The sequence below is a fragment of the Chrysemys picta genome, chromosome 6, assembly GCF_011386835.1.
Source record: "Chrysemys picta bellii isolate R12L10 chromosome 6, ASM1138683v2, whole genome shotgun sequence".
Classification (NCBI taxonomy): Eukaryota; Metazoa; Chordata; order Testudines; family Emydidae; genus Chrysemys; species Chrysemys picta.
The window spans coordinates 102,647,879-102,668,876 of NC_088796.1; the positions used below are offsets into that span (position 1 = coordinate 102,647,879).

At 39.9% G+C, this 20,998-nt stretch overlaps 1 protein-coding gene across 2 annotated transcripts in view; it reads left to right on the forward strand.

Annotated features, from left to right (window-relative positions):
• The window catches only part of SLC24A2 (solute carrier family 24 member 2), a 176,668-nt gene that overhangs the window by 75,124 nt on the left and 80,546 nt on the right, over positions 1–20,998 (forward strand). For both annotated transcript variants that reach the window (XM_005297688.5, XM_005297689.5), the window contains exons 3-4: positions 18,282–18,320; positions 19,598–19,706. In XM_005297688.5, coding sequence (XP_005297745.1) covers positions 18,282–18,320; positions 19,598–19,706 — 148 coding nt within the window. The remainder of the gene's footprint in view (positions 1–18,281; positions 18,321–19,597; positions 19,707–20,998) is intronic.

Genomic DNA, 20,998 nt, shown 5'->3' on the forward strand with positions numbered 1-20,998 from the left:
GTACATTACAAGAAAATCTAGGCACTTATATTGAAATATTGGGAAGCTATCAGAACCAATAACAAACTCATCTAAAACAAGGCTGCAGGAGTCAGGGTTTGATTATTCAAACAACTGCGAAGTATTTCCTCATTCATAGTGCAAATTAAAGAGTATTCTTTCTTTTAAATAGACTGCCCTCCCCAGGTATTTCAATGTGGGTTCTGGTCTACTATTCAGATCTCAGGCTTGTTTTTATACACTTCCCATCCCCATTATTTTTCTTGCTATAGGAATGTAGCGTATGAGAGAGCACTCTACAAGACTTATCCAGGGTCATACAGGAAGCCTCTGGTGCAGCAGAGAATTCATTATGGGTCTCCCAAGTCCCAGGCTAGCACCTAAGCACAGGACCTTACTTCTTAATATACTGTTCTTGTATATTTATTTGCTACTCCCTGCTGTATTACTCAAACCTTCAGAACTATAGAACCTCTCTATTTTCCATGCACTATTTAACCACCACTAGTAGTGTTAATTCATTCTCAGGGCTTAATTCCTGTCACTCACAATGGTAATTCTCCTCCAAAACTGTCATAACAGGTTTAGTGTTAGGTGGTTGTTAGCAGAGCCGAGTTATGCATTACTACAAAAGAAAGAGGCAGTGTCACCCATGTTACCACTGATAGGCCTTACCAACAAGCTCCCTATCAGCCAGCTGTCTGCATATGAGTAGGTTCATTTATGTCTATGGCTGCAAGGAACAGCGGGTCAGTAGTATGAGATGCGGCATAGTGTAGTGGACTACTCATAGACTAGTCTGACCTTTTGGACATTGCAGGTCACAGAACCTCTGCCACCCACTCCTGTAATAGACCCCATCCTCTGGCTGAGTTACTGAAGTCCTCAAATCATGGTTGAAAGACTTCAAGTTACAGAGAATTCACCATTTACACTAGTTTAAACCTGCAAGTGACCCATGGCCCATGCTGCAGAGGAAGGCGAACCTCTCCTCCCCACAGGGTCTCTGCCAATCTGACCCAGGGAACAATTCCTTCCTGACCCCAAATGTGGTGATCAGTTAGATTCTGAGTGTGTGGGCAAGACCCACCAGGCAGGTACCTGGGAAGGAATTCTCTGTAGTAACTCAGAGCCCTCCCCATCTAGTATTCCATCTTCGGCCATTGGGGACTTTTGCTATTGGCAGTCACCGATGGGCTACATGTCAATGTAGGCAGTCCCATCATACCATCACCTCCATAAACTTATCAAACTCAGTCTTGAAGCCAGTTAAATTTTTTGCCCAAACTGCTCCCTTTGGAAGGCTGTTCCAGAATTTCACTCCTCTGATGGTTAGAAACTTCACCTAATTTTGAGCCTAAACTTGTTGATGGCCAGTTTATATCCATTTGTCCTCTCCATCCCTGGTATTTATCTCTCTGATGTATTTATAGAGAGCAATCATATCTTCCCTCAGCCTTCTTTTGGTTAGGCTAAACAAACCAAGCTCTGAGTCTCCTCTCATAAAGTAGTCTTCCCATTCCTTGGATCATCCTAGCAGACCTTCTCTGCATCTGTTCCAGTTTGAATTAATCTTTCTTAAACATGAGAAACCATAATTGCACACATGAAGGCAATGAGTCCAATCACAGCTCTGATTCCATCTGTGGCCTTTGTCAAGTTACATAGGCCAAAATTTTCAAATCGAGGTGCCTAAAGATGGATATCTGGATTTAGGTGCTTAATTTTATACCCCCACATTTGATAATGTTGGCCATAAATTTCTGGTGCCTCAGCTTCCACTTCTGCAAACTGGGGCTAATAATACTTTACCAACCTCACACAGGGGTTGTGGGAAATACATAGATAATGTTTGTAAAGTGCAAAAATATAAATTCTAAACATCTTTGGAATGCAATTCTCCACCTGGTGAGCCTAGAATCCCAGTTTATTTTAGGCTATTCCCAATTTTCCAGGGCACAGGTTTACTTTACATATTTGTAAAAATTGATATTATGGTGTTGATTCACATTAGTGCAGAGTGGGCTGTGATCATGTTGGGAATGAGTCAAGAGGGAGGGGTTGAGATAGTGAAACGGGAGTCTGTACTTTTTTTTTTTTTTTTTTTTTTTTTGTGAGTGGGGATGCATGGGTTTGGTGGCAAAATGTTTTCCAGTTCTGGAGAAAATACTAAAGCCAACTCTGTTTGCTGATGTAGCTGGATCTATGCAACCAAGAAGTGTTTGGTGAATTTCCTATTTGCTCTGGCGACTCTAGTAGATTCCTTGGTAGTACACTACTTATATTTTGTCTCCATGTTCCTCAGTAAAGTTCAAATCCTGTTTTTTTTTCCACTACTGGCTCTGTTAGCCATTGTGTTACACCCTGGCCAGAACACAATGAAAGCCTTAGGGTGTGTCTCCTCCAACATATGTAGTCAGAAAGCAATGGAAACACAGTAGGAGATTTGGCACCAGAGAGGAAACTGTAGTTGGGGGCAATTATCTTTAGAGGAAATGGAAGGACAGTAGCTATTGGGTGTCAATCACAGAGAGAACCAGATGGTTGTGCCTGAGGTGGAGAATCAGCATTAAGAGTAAACAATTCTTTTTTGTTGAGATTTGAACTTGATGTTTAAGTTTATATTTTAAAAGTAAGAAAATATAATATGCTCCAGTTCTTAGATGAACTAAATAAACTGCTTCTGCTCTTCCTATTTTCCTTTCACAATGTTTCAGAATTAGGTTAACTTCCTATCAGACTAAAAAAGTATAAGCATTTTGTATGGCTTGATTTCAGTGACTTTATAGTCTGACATGCCTTAATATCAGAACTGAAAATTCTTATCTGTATCAGGAAGGTGGATAGTCCCAAAATATAGCTGGGACTGATGTTTGGTGAGTCACAAAATGTGCCAGCCAGGGCATTTTGATCTTGCACTTAGAATCTTTTCAGGTCCTAGTCTCTGAGGAGTGCTGTTCTGTGGTTTATTAGTCCCCATCTCCATTGTGGTGTCGAGAAGATGCTAACCCAAACACAGAAAGAATAAGAACATAGAAATTTTCATAGTTAAGGAGACCAAAGGGCTGTCTTGTCCAGTATCCTGTCACTATCAGTAGCCAGTGTTAGAGTTTTCAGGGGAAGGCTTAAAACCCCATCATGCACCTAAATGTGTAATGCTATGCAATGGAAGGAAATTTCCTACTGATCCCAAAGAGTGATCACTGTACTTCTTGAAGTATGTTTATTGGTAGCCCTTGAAGTTTTATCCTAGGTCATGTAATGGCAGATGCTAGTTTTATTTTTTCCCTTTTTAGTATAAATGTGATAAATCTTTCTTTTAACTCTTACTAAACTATTTGCCAATATCCTGTGGAAATGAGTTCCAGTGATTATATATTGTGTGATTAAAGTTTTCCCCTTTTATCCATTTTAAGTGTTATTGCCTTTTAAATTTCATTTGAGTGCCATTTTGTTCTGATATTATGGAAAACAGTAATTTTTAGCAGTGCTCAGCTGGCTTTCTCTGTTCATTCATTATTTTATATGCTTCAGTCATATTTTATTTTATTTTTATCCTTTCAGACTCAGATCGAGTTTAGGTTTCTGCCAGTTGAAGCTGGCAGAAATCCAGGTGCAGGGCCCCAGTGGCAAAAAGTTTAGTGAGGTGGAAAGGATGCAGCAGTGGAAAGGAGGTGACGTGAAAAGTACCAGCCAGAAAGGGGGCATGAGAGAGAGTGCACTGATTCAGCATATCCCCTCAGCAGTGTATGCTAATAGGGCTCCTATAGAGTCCTCAGCAGAAATTACAGCTGCCCTCCCACATCAGAAATCCGGAAGGAAGAAAGACCGTGATACCGCTGCCTGGCCTCCCTTGGGGTGAATCACCTTTAGAGTGCAGTGTCTCTCCTGGTGCAGATATATCATCAATAGATCAATGTAAATCATTATAGTATTAACCTGTACTACGGTTGAGTAACACTTTCCACTATAACAATTGATGCAATTGTTTTTATGAAGAGCTCTAATGTCTCCTTGCTAAATTCATGGTAATCCATTCAGATTTGGGTGGGTTATGAAAATTCAAAAATCACCATCCCCTGTCTGTGGTTGGCACAGTACACCTTGTGCTTGGAAGCATCCCCCAAACCATCCACATTCTTTGTGTGCACCCACCTGGAGGTCTCACTTCAGCATGTCACACGGAGGTCAAACTCCAGATGGAGCACAGACAAAATGGATTGTCTGCATCCTCCTCCTCCTCCAGCTGCCACCTACCCTCTATTAAAATATCCTTTAGCCTAGGGGAAGGCGCCCTGTTCTGGGAACCATGAGTTCCAGACTTATAACTTTTAGCTTATGCTAGTAACTCTATCCCCTTAATTTTAGGCCTTGTCTCCACTTACAGCACATTACCTACATTGATGGGAGAGCATCTCCTGTCATCACAGGTACTTCACCTCCCCAAGAGGCTGTAGCTATGTTGACAGGAGAAGCCTTCTCATCGACATAGCACTGTCTATGCCGGGGGTTAGGTTGGTATAACTACATCACTATGTCCACATCCCTGAGCGACGTAGTTATACCGACATAACTAGTGTAGACCGAGCCTTATTAAGCAAGGACTCACACTCCACTGAGAGGCCACACAACCTGAGCCTAGAATCCAAGTCCCATCCCGGTAGCCACACTGCCTCTCAAAAAGAGCATGTCATATCTCGGGCCTTCTATATGCCGTCTGAAAAAGCAAGGTTACTTGTGCATGAAACCCTGTTTCTGAGTTTGTGTTGACTTTTGTGTGGCCTGGTTCACACAGGGTAACAGTTTTCTCCAGCTAATGTAGTTTGTCTCTTAGCTTAACATGTAAAACCTGTGCAGAATGTTCATAGTTCAAGCCTTGTTGCTGGTACATGGTGGCGATGTTGTCACAGTTTCTCATCATAGAATTTGGCTCTGCCTTTTAAAGAAATACCTGGAAATTAAAAAGGGAGGGAAACTACATTAAAGTAAAGGTCCTCAGGCAGCAGTCAAGCACTCAAAATTCAGGTTTCCTGGGCAACCTTAATTCCAGCATTTTCTAAATTCCGCTCCCTTGGGTATTTACATTTTGATTCTGTCTTTAATGACGTTATCACATATTATTTTTATTCACAGGACCCTTGCTTCATTTAGTGCACAGGATGGATTGTGCTCAGTGAGTGAATGAGGGTTGTGTAGAGACAGAGGCTATCAACTATAGGACCCCTGTCGCATTCACTGCACACCTTCCAACTTCTGTAAGAAATAAGATGAGAAGAAAAAGCATGCTTTTGTGATTAAGGCAAGTGAATCACACTCAGAATTAGATTCTATCCAGGCCTCTGCAACTTTTTACTAAAACTTCACTAAATGAATGTTCCTCACTTTCTCAGTACGCAACCTGAGACAACTGCAACTGAAGTCAGTGGGAGCTGGGGATGGTCAGCCACTCTGGCCGTTGGGCAGCATGAACACAGGTTTGGAAATCAGGAGTTCTGAGTTGTAATGCTGGCTCTGCTACTGATGCTGTAAATTGGATTAGTGAAGTTACTTTGTCCTCTTGCCTCAGTCACTCTGCCTGTAAAATGGGGATAGTACTCCTCTCTCATTTTGCATGGGAGTTGTGAAGATAAATTCATGAATGTTTATGAAACACTTGGATACTATGGAGATGAATGCCAAAGAAAAGAGCATGAGGAAATTAATAATTCCATATTAATTGCAAGTTTTGGATCATATGAGTAAGTCAGTCCAAGGGCCATACATTAAATTAGGGGAGTAATAAGAAATATTGAACAGCTGCCTTACACCCGGAGCACCATCCATCCTGTACATTGAATGAGATAAGGGTCCTGTGGAAAAAACAGTATGTGATCATGTAATTAAAACACAAAGGGACCAAATTAAGGTTACACATTTCCTAACTTTTAGGTTGACAAGTGAAGCACTCAAATAACATTCTTCCAATGTATTTTTAACCTGTCATATTATGAATACAATAGCAGCATATTAATTAAACATGCTTTAAAAGTAATGAGCCTAGTTTTCACATCTGGGTACCTGAAGCTAGCCAGTACAGATTTATATTTATGCACTTAATCTGATACTCGTAGGCAGCTAATTTGGTAAGTACATATCTAAGTGTCAGTATAAGAGCTTAAGTTTAGTCTCCCATTTTCGAAAAATCCCCTCCTTTTCCCCTTCTTATAAACTGCCAAAAATGACATTGACTTAAATAATAATTGTAACAATGTCTTTAAAAATATTAGATTGCAATTAAAGGGAAAAAAGAGACAAACTTTTCAATGATAAGTCTTAACATTAAGATTAAAATGACATCTTGAAACTACATTATTATGATTGGCATTATGGTAATTAAATAATCACAGGGCCTTTATTATTGTGCTATTACATTGCTCTCCTAAACCAAATATCAAGGATACCGGATTTTTAGTAAGTTCAGAGCAGTTAAGACAAGTGGGCCAGATTTAAACTCTTATTCCTGTTCAGTAGGTACTTACTCCAGGAGTGGTCCCATTGACCAACTGGGAGAGTAAAGTACTATTTCACATGAGTAAATGTCTCAAAATTTGGATCTAAAGCAACTGGCCTCAGACTAGAATGTGATTTAACAGCTGATTTATCTTTAAGCCACTTATTTGTCATTCTCAAATTAACAAAGATGCAATTCCTTAATAGATCTATGATAAGATTCAATTTGTGCACACACACTGGTAATTGCATGAACAAACTGGTATTTAGAAAATACCTGATTTGAAGGCATAAAACCCTTTAGATATGCATAGAGCTGGGACTTCTGACAAAACAGAAATGTACACACATTTTGCAGATGCAATTATGCACCCAAATTTGAAAATTTGTCTCAATATTTATTCAGGGTCAGGATTCGCTTCAGAAATTTCTTGATGGGCGTGAGTAAAGCAGGCTTGCAAGCTCAACTAAATTCAGGAAACAGCCCTTGTGAAACTTAATGTATTAGTTCAGAGAGTAAAGATGTTTTCTCCCTTGAGAAGCCCTCCTGTAAAAAGGGGAGCTTTAGCTTCTCCAGCTCTTTTCTTAATAAGATCTACAAAGCGATTTGCTTTGGATTCTAACAGGCCACGTTCAGGTGATGTTTAATTTAGACCGGATGATATGTAAGAAAGAACACCTCATACTCACACTCCTTCTCAGTTACTCTCAGTCTAAGGGAATTAGGTAACAGTCTAAGGAAGTGTAATTTACATACTGAGAGTGAAATCCTATGTAATTTACGTATTGAGGGTGGCAAAGCTTCCACTGACTTCAGTGGGGCCAGGATTTCACCCTGAGCATTCAGCAGAAGGTTTAAGTTAAAGTAGGTTAGGATCATTATAAATTACACCTTCCAGCTTTTTGGCATGTAAACTACACTCACTTAGACTCCCTTTGGCATTAGAAGAGTGGGTATGTGAGGATCATTGAGAAGATACCCACCCACAATTACAGAACACCTGTGAATGTGGTCTGAGAGTCTGAAGGAGTTTAAATGAGTATGTCTAAGGGAGCCTAAAGGACGTTGGGGTACCTTCCATCCTAAAATAACTGCCTTTTATAATTTTCTTCAGAGCCGACAAACAGTGACTTACTGATACCTGAATAATTGCAATGAGCCATATGCTACTTATGAAAAGCAATGCAAGAAGACATCCATAAAAATATATGTACCTATAAAATATACCTGGCACAACTTCTTTGTAAAGCCCCTAACTTGGCCCCACATTCTATATCAGAAAAATAATCAGAGAAACCAGATTACAGAGTTTAAATACAGTTTGTAATGCACTATACTCTACCAGTCAATGCACATAATGTACTTTCCTTACTTCCAGTGATGGCTCATCCAGTAAATCATTAATATCTTTTAATTTATTATAATGTTTTGAAAAATATTTAAGATAAGAGAAAAGACATGTCAAACTTGTATAATATCCTTTCACCTAAAGAGCTGAATCACAGCCTGACAGCTCATAAAAACTAGATTCATAGATTCTAGGACTGGAAGGGACCTCGAGAGGTCATCGAGTCTAGTCCCCTGCCCGCATGGCAGGACCAAATACTGTCTAGACCATCCCTGATAGACATTTATCTAACCTACTCTTAAATATCTCCAGAGATGGAGATTCCACAACCTCCCTAGGCAATTTATTCCAGTGTTTAACCACCCTGACAGTTAGGAACTTTTTCCTAATGTCCAACCTAGACCTCCCTTGCTGCAGTTTAAACCCATTGCTTCTGGTTCTATCCTTAGAGGCTAAGGTGAACAAGTTTTCTCCCTCCTCCTCCTTATGACACCCTTTTAAATACCTGAAAACTGCTATCATGTCCCCTCTCAGTCTTCTCTTTTCCAAACTAAACAAACCCAATTCTTTCAGCCTTCCTTCATAGGTCATGTTCTCAAGACCTTTAATCATTCTTGTTGCTCTTCTCTGGACCCTTTCCAATTTCTCCACATCTTTTTTAAAATGCGGTGCCCAGAACTGGACACAATACTCCAGCTGAGGCCTAACCAGAGCAGAGTAGAGCGGAAGGATGACTTCTCGTGTCTTGCTCACAACACTCCTGTTAATACATCCCAGAATCATGTTTGCTTTTTTTGCAACAGCATCACACTGTTGACTCATATTTAGCTTGTGGTCCACTATAACCCCTAGATCCCTTTCTGCCGTACTCCTTCCTAGACAGTCTCTTCCCATTCTGTATGTGTGAAACTGATTTTTCCTTCCTAAGTGGAGCACTTTGCATTTGTCTTTGTTAAACTTCATCCTGTTTAACTCAGACCATTTCTCCAATTTGTCCAGATCATTTTGAATTATGACCCTGTCCTCCAAAGCAGTTGCAATCCCTCCCAGTTTGGTATCATCCGCAAACTTAATAAGCGTACTTTCTATGCCAATATCTAAGTCGTTGATGAAGATATTGAACAGAGCCGGTCCCAAAACAGACCCCTGCGGTACCCCACTCGTTATGCCTTTCCAGCAGGATTGGGAGCCATTAATAACAACTCTCTGAGTACGGTTATCCAGCCAGTTATGCACCCACCTTATAGTAGCCCCATCTAAATTGTATTTGCCTAGTTTATCGATAAGAATATCATGCGAGACCGTACCAAATGCCTTACTAAAGTCGTGGTATACACATCCACAGCTTCACCCTTATCCACAAGGCTCGTTATCCTATCAAAGAAAGCTATCAGATTGGTTTGACATGATTTGTTCTTCACAAATCCATGCTGGCTGTTCCCTATCACCTTACCACCTTCCAAGTGTTTGCAGATGATTTCCTTAATTACTTGCTCCATTAACTTCCCTGGCACAGAAGTTAAACTAACTGGTCTGTAGTTTCCTGGGTTGTTTTTATTTCCCTTTTTATAGATGGGCACTATATTTGCCCTTTTCCAGTCTTCTGGAATCTCTCCCGTCTCCCATGATTTTCCAAAGATAATAGCTAGAGGCTCAGATACCTCCTCTATTAGCTCCTTGAGTATTCTAGGATGCATTTCATCAGGCCCTGGCGACTTGCAGGCATCTAACTTTTCTAAGTGATTTTTAACTTGTTCTTTTTTTATTTTATCTGCTAAACCTACCCCCTTCCCATTAGCATTCACTATGTTAGGCATTCCTTCAGACTTCTCGGTGAAGACCGAAACAAAGAAGTCATTAAGCATCTCTGCCATTTCCAAGTTTCCTGTTACTGTTTCTCCCTCTTCACTAAGCAGTGGGCCTACCCTGTCTTTGGTCTTCCTCTTGCTTCTAATGTATTGATAAAAAGTCTTCTTGTTTCCCTTTATTCCCGAAGCTAGTTTGAGCTCATTTTGTGCCTTTGCCTTTCTAATCTTGCCCCTGCATTCCTGTGTTGTTTGCCTATATTCATCCTTTGTAATCTGTCCTAGTTTCCATTTTTTATATGACTCCTTTTTATTTTTTAGATCATGCAAGATCTCGTGGTTGAGCCAAGGTGGTCTTCTGCCACATTTTCTATCTTTCCTAACCAGCGGAATAGCTTGCTTTTGGGCCCTTAATAGTGTCCCTTTGAAAAACTGCCAACTCTCCTCAGTTGTTTTTCCCCTCAGTCTTGATTCCCATGGGACCTTACCTATCAGCTCTCTGAGCTTACCAAAATCTGCCTTCCTGAAATCCATTGTCTCTATTTTGCTGTTCTCCCTTCTACCCTTCCTTAGAATTGAAAACTCTATGATTTCATGATCACTTTCACCCAGGCTGCCTTCTACTTTCAAATTCTCAACGAGTTCCTCCCTATTTGTTAAAATCAAGTCTAGAACAGCTTCCCCCCTAGTAGCTTTTTCAACCTTCTGAAATAAAAAGTTGTCTGCAATGCAGTCCAAGAATTTGTTGGATAGTCTGTGCCCCGCTGTGTTATTTTCCCAACATATATCCGGATAGTTGAAGTCCCCCATCACCACCAAATCTTGGGCTTTAGATGATTTTGTTAGTTGCTTAAAAAAAGCCTCATCCACCTCTTCCACCTGGTTAGGTGGCCTGTAGTAGACTCCTAGCATGACATCTCCCTTGTTTTTTACCCCTTTTAGCCTAACCCAGAGACTCTCAACACTTCCATCTCCTATGTCCATCTCTACCTCAGTCCAAGTGTGTACATTTTTAATATATAAGGCAACACCTCCTCCCTTTTTCCCCTGTCTATCCTTCCTGAGCAAGCTGTACCCATCCACACCAACATTCCAATCATGTGTATTATCCCACCAAGTTTCAGTGATGCCAACAATGTCATAGTTGTATTTATTTATTAGCACTTCCAGTTCTTCCTGTTTATTCCCCATACTTCTCGCATTTGTATATAGGCATCTAAGATACTGGTTTGATCTTTCCTCCCAGTTTTGTCCTGACCCTCCTTTCTCTCTGCCAATATAGCCCACACTCCCTCTCATTTCCGACCCATCTCCCCGGTCTCCATGTTCCCCACTTACCTGTGGGCTTTGCTCACCTGTCCCCGTCGAACCTAGTTTAAAGCCCTCCTCACTAGGTTAGCCAGTCTGTGTCCAAATAGAGTCTTTCCCCTCCTCGAAAGGTGAACGCCATCTCTGCCTAGCAGTCCTTCCTCGAATAGCATCCCATGGTCTAGGAAGCCAAAGCCCTCCTGGCGACACCATCTTCGCAGCCAGGCATTCACCTCCATGATGCATCTGTCTCTGCCCGGGCCCCTACCTTTGACAGGAAGAATTGAAGAGAATACCACCTGCATTCCAAACTCCTTCACCCGTACTCCCAGAGCCCTGTAGTCACTCTTGATCCACTCAGTGTCACACCGCGCAGTATCATTTGTGCCCACATGGATGAGTAGCATGGGGTAGTAGTCAGAGGGCTGGATAATCCTCGACAATGCCTCCGTAACGTCTCGGATACAGACTCCAGGCAGGCAGCATACCTCCTGAGATGAAATGTCAGGGCGACAGATGGGCGCCTCCGTCCCCCTCAGCAGAGAGTCTCCGACCACCACTACCCTACGTTTCCTATTCGCAGTGGTGGCAGCAGACCGCCCAGCTTTAGGGGTACGAGGCTTCTCCTCCTTTACTGTAGGGAGTGATTCCTTCCTTCCTGTATCAAGAAGAGCATAACGGTTACCTATTACCATGGCAGGAGGGTTCGGAGCAGGGGTGGAGCACTGCCTGCTGCCAGAAGTAACCAGCTGCCAGTGTCCACCCTGAGCCATCTCCTCCTCCACCAGTGGTGTATCAGCAGTCCTGTGTACTGGGACAGCTACCTCAGCTGTCTCCACATGGACACTGTGGATTCCATCAGCAGGCACCTCTCACATTGGATGGTCCCCCCAGCCTGGATATCAGTAAGTGGAAATTGCAAGTTACAGTCTCTGCAAAACCACACCAGGATCTGGGTAGAAGCATCCATGCTCAGGCGCTCTGTCTGGCTACAGGCACAGGTGAAGGAGACAGAAGCAGTGCTGGCACAGGTGTTGCGGGTCTTCCTAACCATCGTAAGCCTCCCTCTGTCAAACTCCCATCTGCAGCCCCCTGTCCGCTGAAAGGGTTGTTTAAGCAAGAAGTTTTGAATGTAGTTGGTTTATAGGTATTAAGGGGAATAAAGAGAAAACAGATAGAACCGGCAAGGGACCCTCGCCCCCTTCCTGCTCCCCTTCCAAACTCCCTTGCGAAACTCCCTGTTAGCAGCCCCTGTTCACAAAAACTAGCCTATCCTTGGCCATCAAATAGGAGCAGGGATTTGATAATTACCTTTTAATTGGTGAGGCCACGACTGGAAAGCTGTTTCCAATTTTCGGGTCCAAACTATAAAAAGGATGTTGAAAGCCAATTACACTTTTGTCTTTCACTGTTTGATACCATAACCTGGTGCTGAACGAACTGAATTGAATGCCTAATCTGATTTGTAATTAGTTTCTTTTTGGGACGAAGAGTGGGACTGTACAATTGTCTAATTGTCACAGATCATTAAGCATATATTCCTAAAAAAATTAAACCAAATCCAGATGCATACTTGATTTTGATTTTTGGAGTGAATTGGAAAGATATCATCTGATAAAGAATTGAAGTTCCCAGGTGTCTTTTATTGATGATATTTTGCACATATGTTCAAAACTCTGTACAAATTTTGGGCCCAATCCAGCTCCCACTGAATTCAATATGAGGACTCCCACAGATTTCAAGGGAAGCAGGAGCAGCCCCATTAACTACTTATGAGTTCGTTATTCCTGTGTATGAGAGAAGAAACTCACTCATGGATTTTGGAAGGGATAGCAATTGAAGATTCTCTGAGATCTGTTAGAAGCCAGAGCCATCCCTTCTCTCTGGAGTGGCAGAGGGTTCAGGTCCCAAAACTTGAAGCTTCCCCAAGACTCACTGGAAGCCAGAGAAATCCATATGGAGGTGTTGTGCCCTTTAACTGTCTTCCACCACCTCACCCATGGCAGTTTGGCTCTTCCCTTATTTCCACGGCCTTGCCAACTGTTGTTGCACCCCAAACACCTCTTTAGAGGAGGCCTCACTGAATGAGTAGGTTGGGAACTCATATACGTTCCTTGCTGATCCACTGTGCATTAACTTTGCACCAAGCTATCGTGTGGGCATGTTGGTGGCAGGAGCGACTAGTTCAACAGTGAGCTGCTGTCTTCCTAGCTCCCCATCCTTCCTCCGCATCATCTTCTCTCCCCACTCCTGGAAATGATCCCCACAAACGATGGAGATCAGGAGAGTGATGGTGCCCAGATAGGATGGTGTTTAGTGTGGTTTAAATGCATAGATAGATAATATAGAGATAGATGTTCACCCTGACAGCTCAACTACTAGACCAAAGAGAACTATGAGAATACTGATCATCAGGCCTGGGCACTTAGCTTTTGGGAGAATCCTCGTGAGAGTTCATTAGTCCTGCAAGAATATATAGCTGTTTGGTGAGAATTCTTCAAAATTTGGCCCATTCTTTGGGAAAAATATTTTCTGAGAGGAACAATGCCATCTGTGGATTACACAGATTGTTCACTGCACAGATTTCCAGCCAGTATGTTACTCGTGTATGGACATTGTTTTTTCTTAGAGGGAAAGTACAATAAATCATTATTTATATTTTTATTATTTGTAGTTTAGAACAATCAAAATTATTTTTAAAAAAGAATTGCATGGATTTTAATGTCAATTTTGAGTCTAACTAAACTATGTCACAGTTATAGACAGTTCTGGTTAACCATAATGCATGAGAAGGAGGTGAGTAAGGGCAGGTGAAAGCAAGGCCATGCTTTTGCTCTTCCCCTTCCCTTGTGCCTCTGTTGAAAAGTATTTGCTAACAGTTTATGTAATTTGAATCAGTTCCGTGGACGTTGGCGTTTCAGGGAGAGAGTTGATGGATAATCTCCGTCAGTTTGGCATTCTGGACAGGCTGTACCCACTGAGTATCAGATTTAATATCTACATGGATCACTATCAGATATTTGTCAAACAGTGTTATACCAGATGGTGAAGGTATTTATGGCATCATGTAAGGGTATTTGTTTAGATGTTTTTAAAGTGAGAGGCTAAACCAAAAAAATTGAAAAATGGATATAAAGCTTTATCTATGAAATATGTAGCCACTCTAAGCCGACAGGAGAGAGCTCTCCCATTGACTTAATTAACCCACCCCCAATGAGTGGCAGTAGCTAGGTCAGTGGGAGAAGCTCTCCCACCAACAAGGTGCTGTCCATGCTGGCACTTCCGTTGGTGTAACGTATGTCGCTCGGAGGGTGGATTATTCACACCCCTGAGCAATATAAATTATACCAACATAAGTGGTAGTGTAGACATAGGGATAGGTATTGGAGGGCTTCCAATATTCCAGCCTTAATAGCAAGCAGGAAAGATATGGGATTGTTCCTGAAATAAATGCTCGGGGCTCTAAGGTCAGGTATGAAAAACCTTGCAGATTTAACCATCATATGGATATAAAGATACAAGAATACTATTGTGTAAGCACAATAAGGTATGGTCCACTGGATACTATATCACAATGCAATTGTATGTATTTTGCAATACTATAAAAACTATCAACAGCTGTAAGTTAATTATGATGTGGAATTACAAAGAGTATGGTGCGCATCTCCTACCGTAGTATCTGTTCTAGAACTATCTGCAATGCAGAAATTAAAAAGTCAAAACAAAAGGATGGAAAAAGCAGTTTAAAAAGAGCTAATATGTGGTGATTGTCCTGATACAAGTGCACACATTCCTGTACAGAACATTTGTTTTCTAAAGAAAAGATTAATATCATTCTAGCTATGTACAAAAAACTGTATTCAGAGTTGGTTTAAAGGGACTTAATCGATTTAAATTTGGGCCAAATTTTAAATTTTATATTAAATACATAAGCTTTATAAAACCTAAGACTAATAAAAATAGGCTTCTCCAATTAGGATAATCCAATGAAAACAATATTTTTTAATGTAAATATTCTCTTGAAGTGTTCAAAATCCAAATGCTGCAGCACTGAGAACCTGAACGTGAAACTGGCTGAAAACAAAAGAAAAATGGGATTAGCTAATTTTTCATTGTCCAAACTAAAAAAACCACAAAAAAAAAAAGGTAAAAATAGGGCATAAGTAGTGACAAATATATTTGATTTTAAGACATTATTATAACAAATAATAAAATTTGCTTCTATGCAATATGTGATTTTTAGTTGACAGTGTCTCTTTAACATTAACACTAGTAGTCAATTCAAAAATATTTTTTTCAAACAGAAATATTATATTGGTGTAATCGTTTTCCATTAGATTTTTGTTTTTTGGCTCATATGCTGTACAACACAAATACAGATAGCCTGTTTGATATCATTTGGAGTTTATAAAAAGCTTCATGTCAGTCATCAATTTGAACTAATTGTGCTTGCACTGCAGTATTAAAGAGTTTATAATTAATATAAAATAGATTAAGAGGTTTTAAAATAATTAACAAAAATATCTGAGCTCCATGGGAGCACTGATGTGAATAAAGTTAGTCATGTGTATAAGTATTTGCAGGCCCAAAAAGTATGCTCAGTTGTACAAGACTTAGAGACACTGGATCCAATCCTGCAAGATGTGAAATGTCCTACCTACCACTGAAGTCCATGGAAACTGATGGTGTTCAGTAACTCAAATGTGGGCCCACTGTTTGCATTTCTGCTGTTAATGTTTGTGTGAGCATCTTCTTCCTAAACGTCTATTTATATTTTTGTCATGAATATTTCTTCTGCAATGCAACTTGATATACAAGGTTTCAGCACAGGAACAAATATATTATTTACCACATTTGAAAAAATATCCATTTAACAGTTTTATACTTCATATTGCAGTAGTAGAAAGAGAGAATACCTTTGTCATTTCAGAAGTGTATTTCCATCCTACTGAAATATTTTTTAAAAATATAAATGGAATATGTATTGCCAAAATCCAGTATTTCTATTTACTTCAATGATTATCTTGTACAAATTAAAATGTACAGGCTATAAATTTTCTTTTAAGCAAGGTAGTTGTTTATCTTAATATACCTACCTGACGTGATCCAGCTCCCATTAAAGCCATTGGTAGTCTTTCCACTGATTTGAAGGGGTGTTGGATAGGATTATGTATTGATCCTACAAAGTGGTAGGTGCTTCTGAGACGTACTGATCATTCTCAGCTCTTATTGACTTTAATGGGAGTTGAGGGTGCTCTGCACCTTGCAAGATCATGTCCAATAAGTGGCTAAAACTCAGTAATATTTTCTCATCCTTGGTTGGATCTTTTTTCAAAATGCAAGATATGGACTGGACCACATATCTCCTCAAATACCAAAGCCTTTGTTGATAATTTTTATCATCCGTATTAAGGACCCAGTCTTTCAAACACTTACACATAAGAGTAACTTGACTCACATGATTAGACCCACTGAACTCAATGAGACTATTTTGGGGGCTTAAGAGCTACTTAAGTGGTCTTGGGCTGATCCCTGTTTAGGTGAAAATTTCACCTTAGAGTGAATTTTCCCCAGTATGAACACAGATCAGATTTGTGGGGAAGGAATAATACAATAACAACCCGTGAAAGTATATGTGAATAATATATGTGTACATATATATTTATAGAATTTATATATGTATACATATATGTACACACCATTATTAAACAATACTCATCAAAATACTGTCTAAAGATAAATGAGCATATTTTGTTGACCTTTTACTGCAGAAATTTTCTTTTCTTTTCTTTTAAGTTCTAATAAAAGCTCTCTCCCTAGGTGCTATTTCCCAGTTGTTGTTTGCACTGAGTCAGCCTGGCTTGAGAGATAGGGGGGAATCCATTACAGACCAAAAGATAGTCTTTTCTCACATAATCATTTCTTCAAATTGATGTTCTCAGCTGGGGACATTTTGGACATAAAGAATTAAGTCCTGTGCTTCCTCTGCTCACTGTGGAACAAAAATGAACTGCTTCAGTATCAGTATTTGCTCATAATTATTTCTCTTCTACTTAACCCCCAAGGTTAAATTCGCTAACTGAAAAGGCGTGTTAACAGTTAATCTCGATGTGTGTCAAAAAGCTGAGCTCATTGCACTGGATAATTCCCCCTAGGGATTGTGCTGTAGAATACAGCACCATTTGTTGAGCTGTTTGATTGAAAGAAAGAAAGCTTAGTATGGAGGAAATGGTTTACAACACTGCTTTTTGAGGGAATGGGCATAATCACATGAGGTTGACTGTAACACAGGTAGAGTATGCAGGGTTTTATTAATCATAGTTCACTGGTGCTTTTGTGTGTATTTTCTGGTGAATTAACACTGTATTGTAGGCTTCAGCAGATTTAAGAAAACATTATGACTCTGTTTATTGTCCATTATCACAATCCTCCCAAAAATATTTACAGAAACACATAGTTCTGTGGTGCCACAAAACATCCAGGCTACCATCACTAATACATCTTTTGTTCATCACAACAACCCAGGCATATAATATTGGTTAGGGATCGCTACGTCGACTTGTTTGCAGAGAAACCCAAAGTCTTCCCCAGTTTTTCATCCTATAAATGTCATTGTCTTGCCATTATTGTGCTCAAAAGAGTGAAAGAATATCTGTGAGACACAAGTCACCTATTTTGTAGTTTGCAATGTCTTCAAAATTCACCCCAGAGCTTGATTCTTGTACATGGGAGGGCAATACTCTGCTGCCATGTTGTCTGCTCTTAACTGTTTGATCCTGTCAATTAGGGCTACATGGCATTTTGCTGAGTCCCATTAAGATGTTTAAAAAAATAAGCTTATATAATGACTCATAACGTCTTTTTAAGATATCAAGATCATCATTTGGAATCATTATCAATAATGGTCCAACCTTGATGATCTTACTGAGTTTACTACACTCAACTTCAGGCAAACTCCCATCAAAGCCAATGTGAGTTTGCCTCACTAAAGACTATAAAAAATGAAGACTTCAAGATTTAGCCCATTGGCTATAATTGAGACCCTGAAATTCAGTGATATATCAGAGGCAAAGATAAGAGGTTTCAGGAGCATTTCAGCTTGAACTTTTCAAAAGAATCCACTATTACCTGGTACCTACAGAATATTTAAGGTCTTTAACATCATATAGTTCCAGAGCTGTGAAATCACATTCTAGCCCATAGAATCTATCTATGTCACTCAGTACACAAGTACTTGCTGTTTAGCTGTCTCTTCAATTGTTCGATGTTCTTCTCTGAAAATGTATGCATGCACCATGTGACATTTCTTTTTTTCCCCCCATGCATGCAGCCACCTAATGCTGGGGACAAGGATGACCAAACACTGACGGTAAGCAGCAGTTTGTATTTTTATGTCTGGGCATTTGTTTCTGGAAGGTGTGGGCAAGACAAATCTTACTTTGCTTTGGCACACTTCAGCATTTTAATAAACTTATCATCCTTCCCCACCCCCGCCCCCAATGCTGCTATACAATTAAAAATAATTAAGTTCCAGTGTTAAAATGACAAGTTAATTCTGGTATTCAGTTTCTATAATTTTTCATTTGGCACCAAGAATTAATGTATGTGCCCTGTACATGCTTTCATTGAAAACAGAATATTTCCTTCAGCTGTTTTTTTTTTTTAATTGGTTTGTCAGGGGCTTGTTAGTTTTACAAATTGTTGGCTCTGATTATTATTTATTATCCAACCAAATGAAATGTTTTGTGAATATTGCCATCCACAAAATGGCTGTATTCTCTAAGAATCTTATGGCTGTACAACTGCAGCTGCTGTTATACTATATAATTATTGGCACAGGAAAGAGAGTCTCTTCTAGGTGTTTATAAGCCTGTTAAAATATATTAAAGATGTTTTATTTTAGCTCTATTATTTTGTGTGTCTGTGCATGCACATGTGTGCACATTATTTATCATCATTCTGAAAGTCCTTTATTTTTTCTCCAACCTTGCCAACAGCATCTGATAGAAAACTATAGGCAGAGGCACACATTGTTACTATAACTGACCTAAGGCCTGTCTAAGATGCTATCATATAAATGGGGTATTTTTTTAACCTTTCTCTACATCGTTTTGATTATATCAAATGGTCTGTAATGGACTGCAGGCCTTCGAAATGAGAAGCTGGTGTACTTCAGGACAGAGCTAGATCATTCCACAATGAAACTAAAGATTGCCATGACTGTCGGCTGCTCTTTCTCTCCCCTAAAAGAATCCCCTTTAGGTTTTAACTTGACACATTTAGCACATAAAGTCTACACTGCCTTGTCTATGCTAGACTTTTAGAACATATTAGTTACACATTCTAACAACGCACCCTTAAATCCTAGGCTGGACAAAGTTAGAGGGGTCAGTTGATTTGCCCAATGAGTCAGGGGGAGTCTGTGGCAGAACCAGGAATTGAAGCCACATCTCCTGAGTCCCAGTCTACTGATGAATGACCCCAGTGGATCCTTTGGGATGAAAGGGGGTGTATACGTGACATTACTTAGTACAAAATGTGACCGGTGGAAATCAGAAATGTTTTCACTGGGAGATGAATACAGCTCATAGTGTAACTGGACCCATTCTCAAGAAAAGGCTAAATTCTTTTTCTTTTTTCATTCAGACCAAGCCACGTCTCCAGCGAGGCGGGAGCTCTGCATCTCTGCACAACAGTCTAATGAGAAACAGCATCTTTCAGCTTATGATTCACACACTCGACCCACTTGCCGAAGGTATCCCAATAATTTTTTTTTCTTTCTCTGATGTAGAAAACAAAACAAAAAAAGATGTTCTCCTTTACACACAAAAATGTTGTTTGTACCTGAAATCCTTTCTCTTTGGTTTTGGTTTGCTTGTTTTTGTTTTTTGTTTTGTTTTTTGCAATCTCTGAGAGAGGGCTTGCATTCTAATGCCACAGTATATACAGTCCCATGAAGGATTGTGACATATAGGGATTGCTTTCACTGCGATACCAATAATAATCATGGCTGTCTGGTGGATGCACTGTAAGTACTAACTCTCTCTCTCTCTATCTGTCTAGTTTGGGCTTGAACAGAGTTCATGTTGGGCAAGGATGTAAAAATTAGAAAGATGTTTTTACTGCTACTTGTGTGGGATGTCAATTTTCTCTTCCTGGCTTTGATGTCAGTATATCACAGGGAAGCTAAACATGGAACTAACTTGTAATATGGAATGTAGACAACATTGAGATATTGCAATCTTGGCCTTGGATGGATATTCACTGAGACTAGATAGAATACGATTATCCACAATCAACTCAGAGCCATTATTGATCTGCAACCCACTCCTCCCCCTGCCCATCCACCCCATCTTTCTCTCTTTCACACACACACACACACACACACACACACACACACACACACACACTTACTTTTGCTGATATTATCAAAGTGCCAAGTAATGTGTTCACTGTGTGATCCTCTAGATGGAAAACATAACTGTATATTGGTTTGGTTTGAATCTGAGTATCACCTTGTCCACTACTCCCTTCAGGTGGATTTCCAAAAATCCAAACCCAGGTATTTATTTGTGAAGTGTGTGTTCCGATTACATGACTTTTCCCTGCTGCAATAAGGTATGTCTTCTGCAATCATGTGTTTTTCAAAGTTATAATTCCTCCTAAAAGATGTGAATGGCTCAAATGGTCCTAAATCTCTAAGAATATCACTTCCAAACTTGAGTGATTATAAAATATATGAAGCACCCTAATACGTTTAAATTACTCTTCATAGTACATACCAAGAAATCAGATTTCACTGGGTATGTTTTTAAATTGCAAACATTTTTCACACAATAAAAAAACAAAATAAACCCAGCTCTGAATCACTCTAAAGCAGTAAATCTCCCTTTCCATTTCACTCTCCAGACTCGCAAGTTAACACTTATTATGCAAAATGAAAGTGTCATATTTTTAGCTCCTCTGTTATCCACACCATTAATTCTGCACTCAGAAAGGTTTATAGTAGAAATCCAAACCCTTTGTTCCTTTAATCTGCCAAAAAAA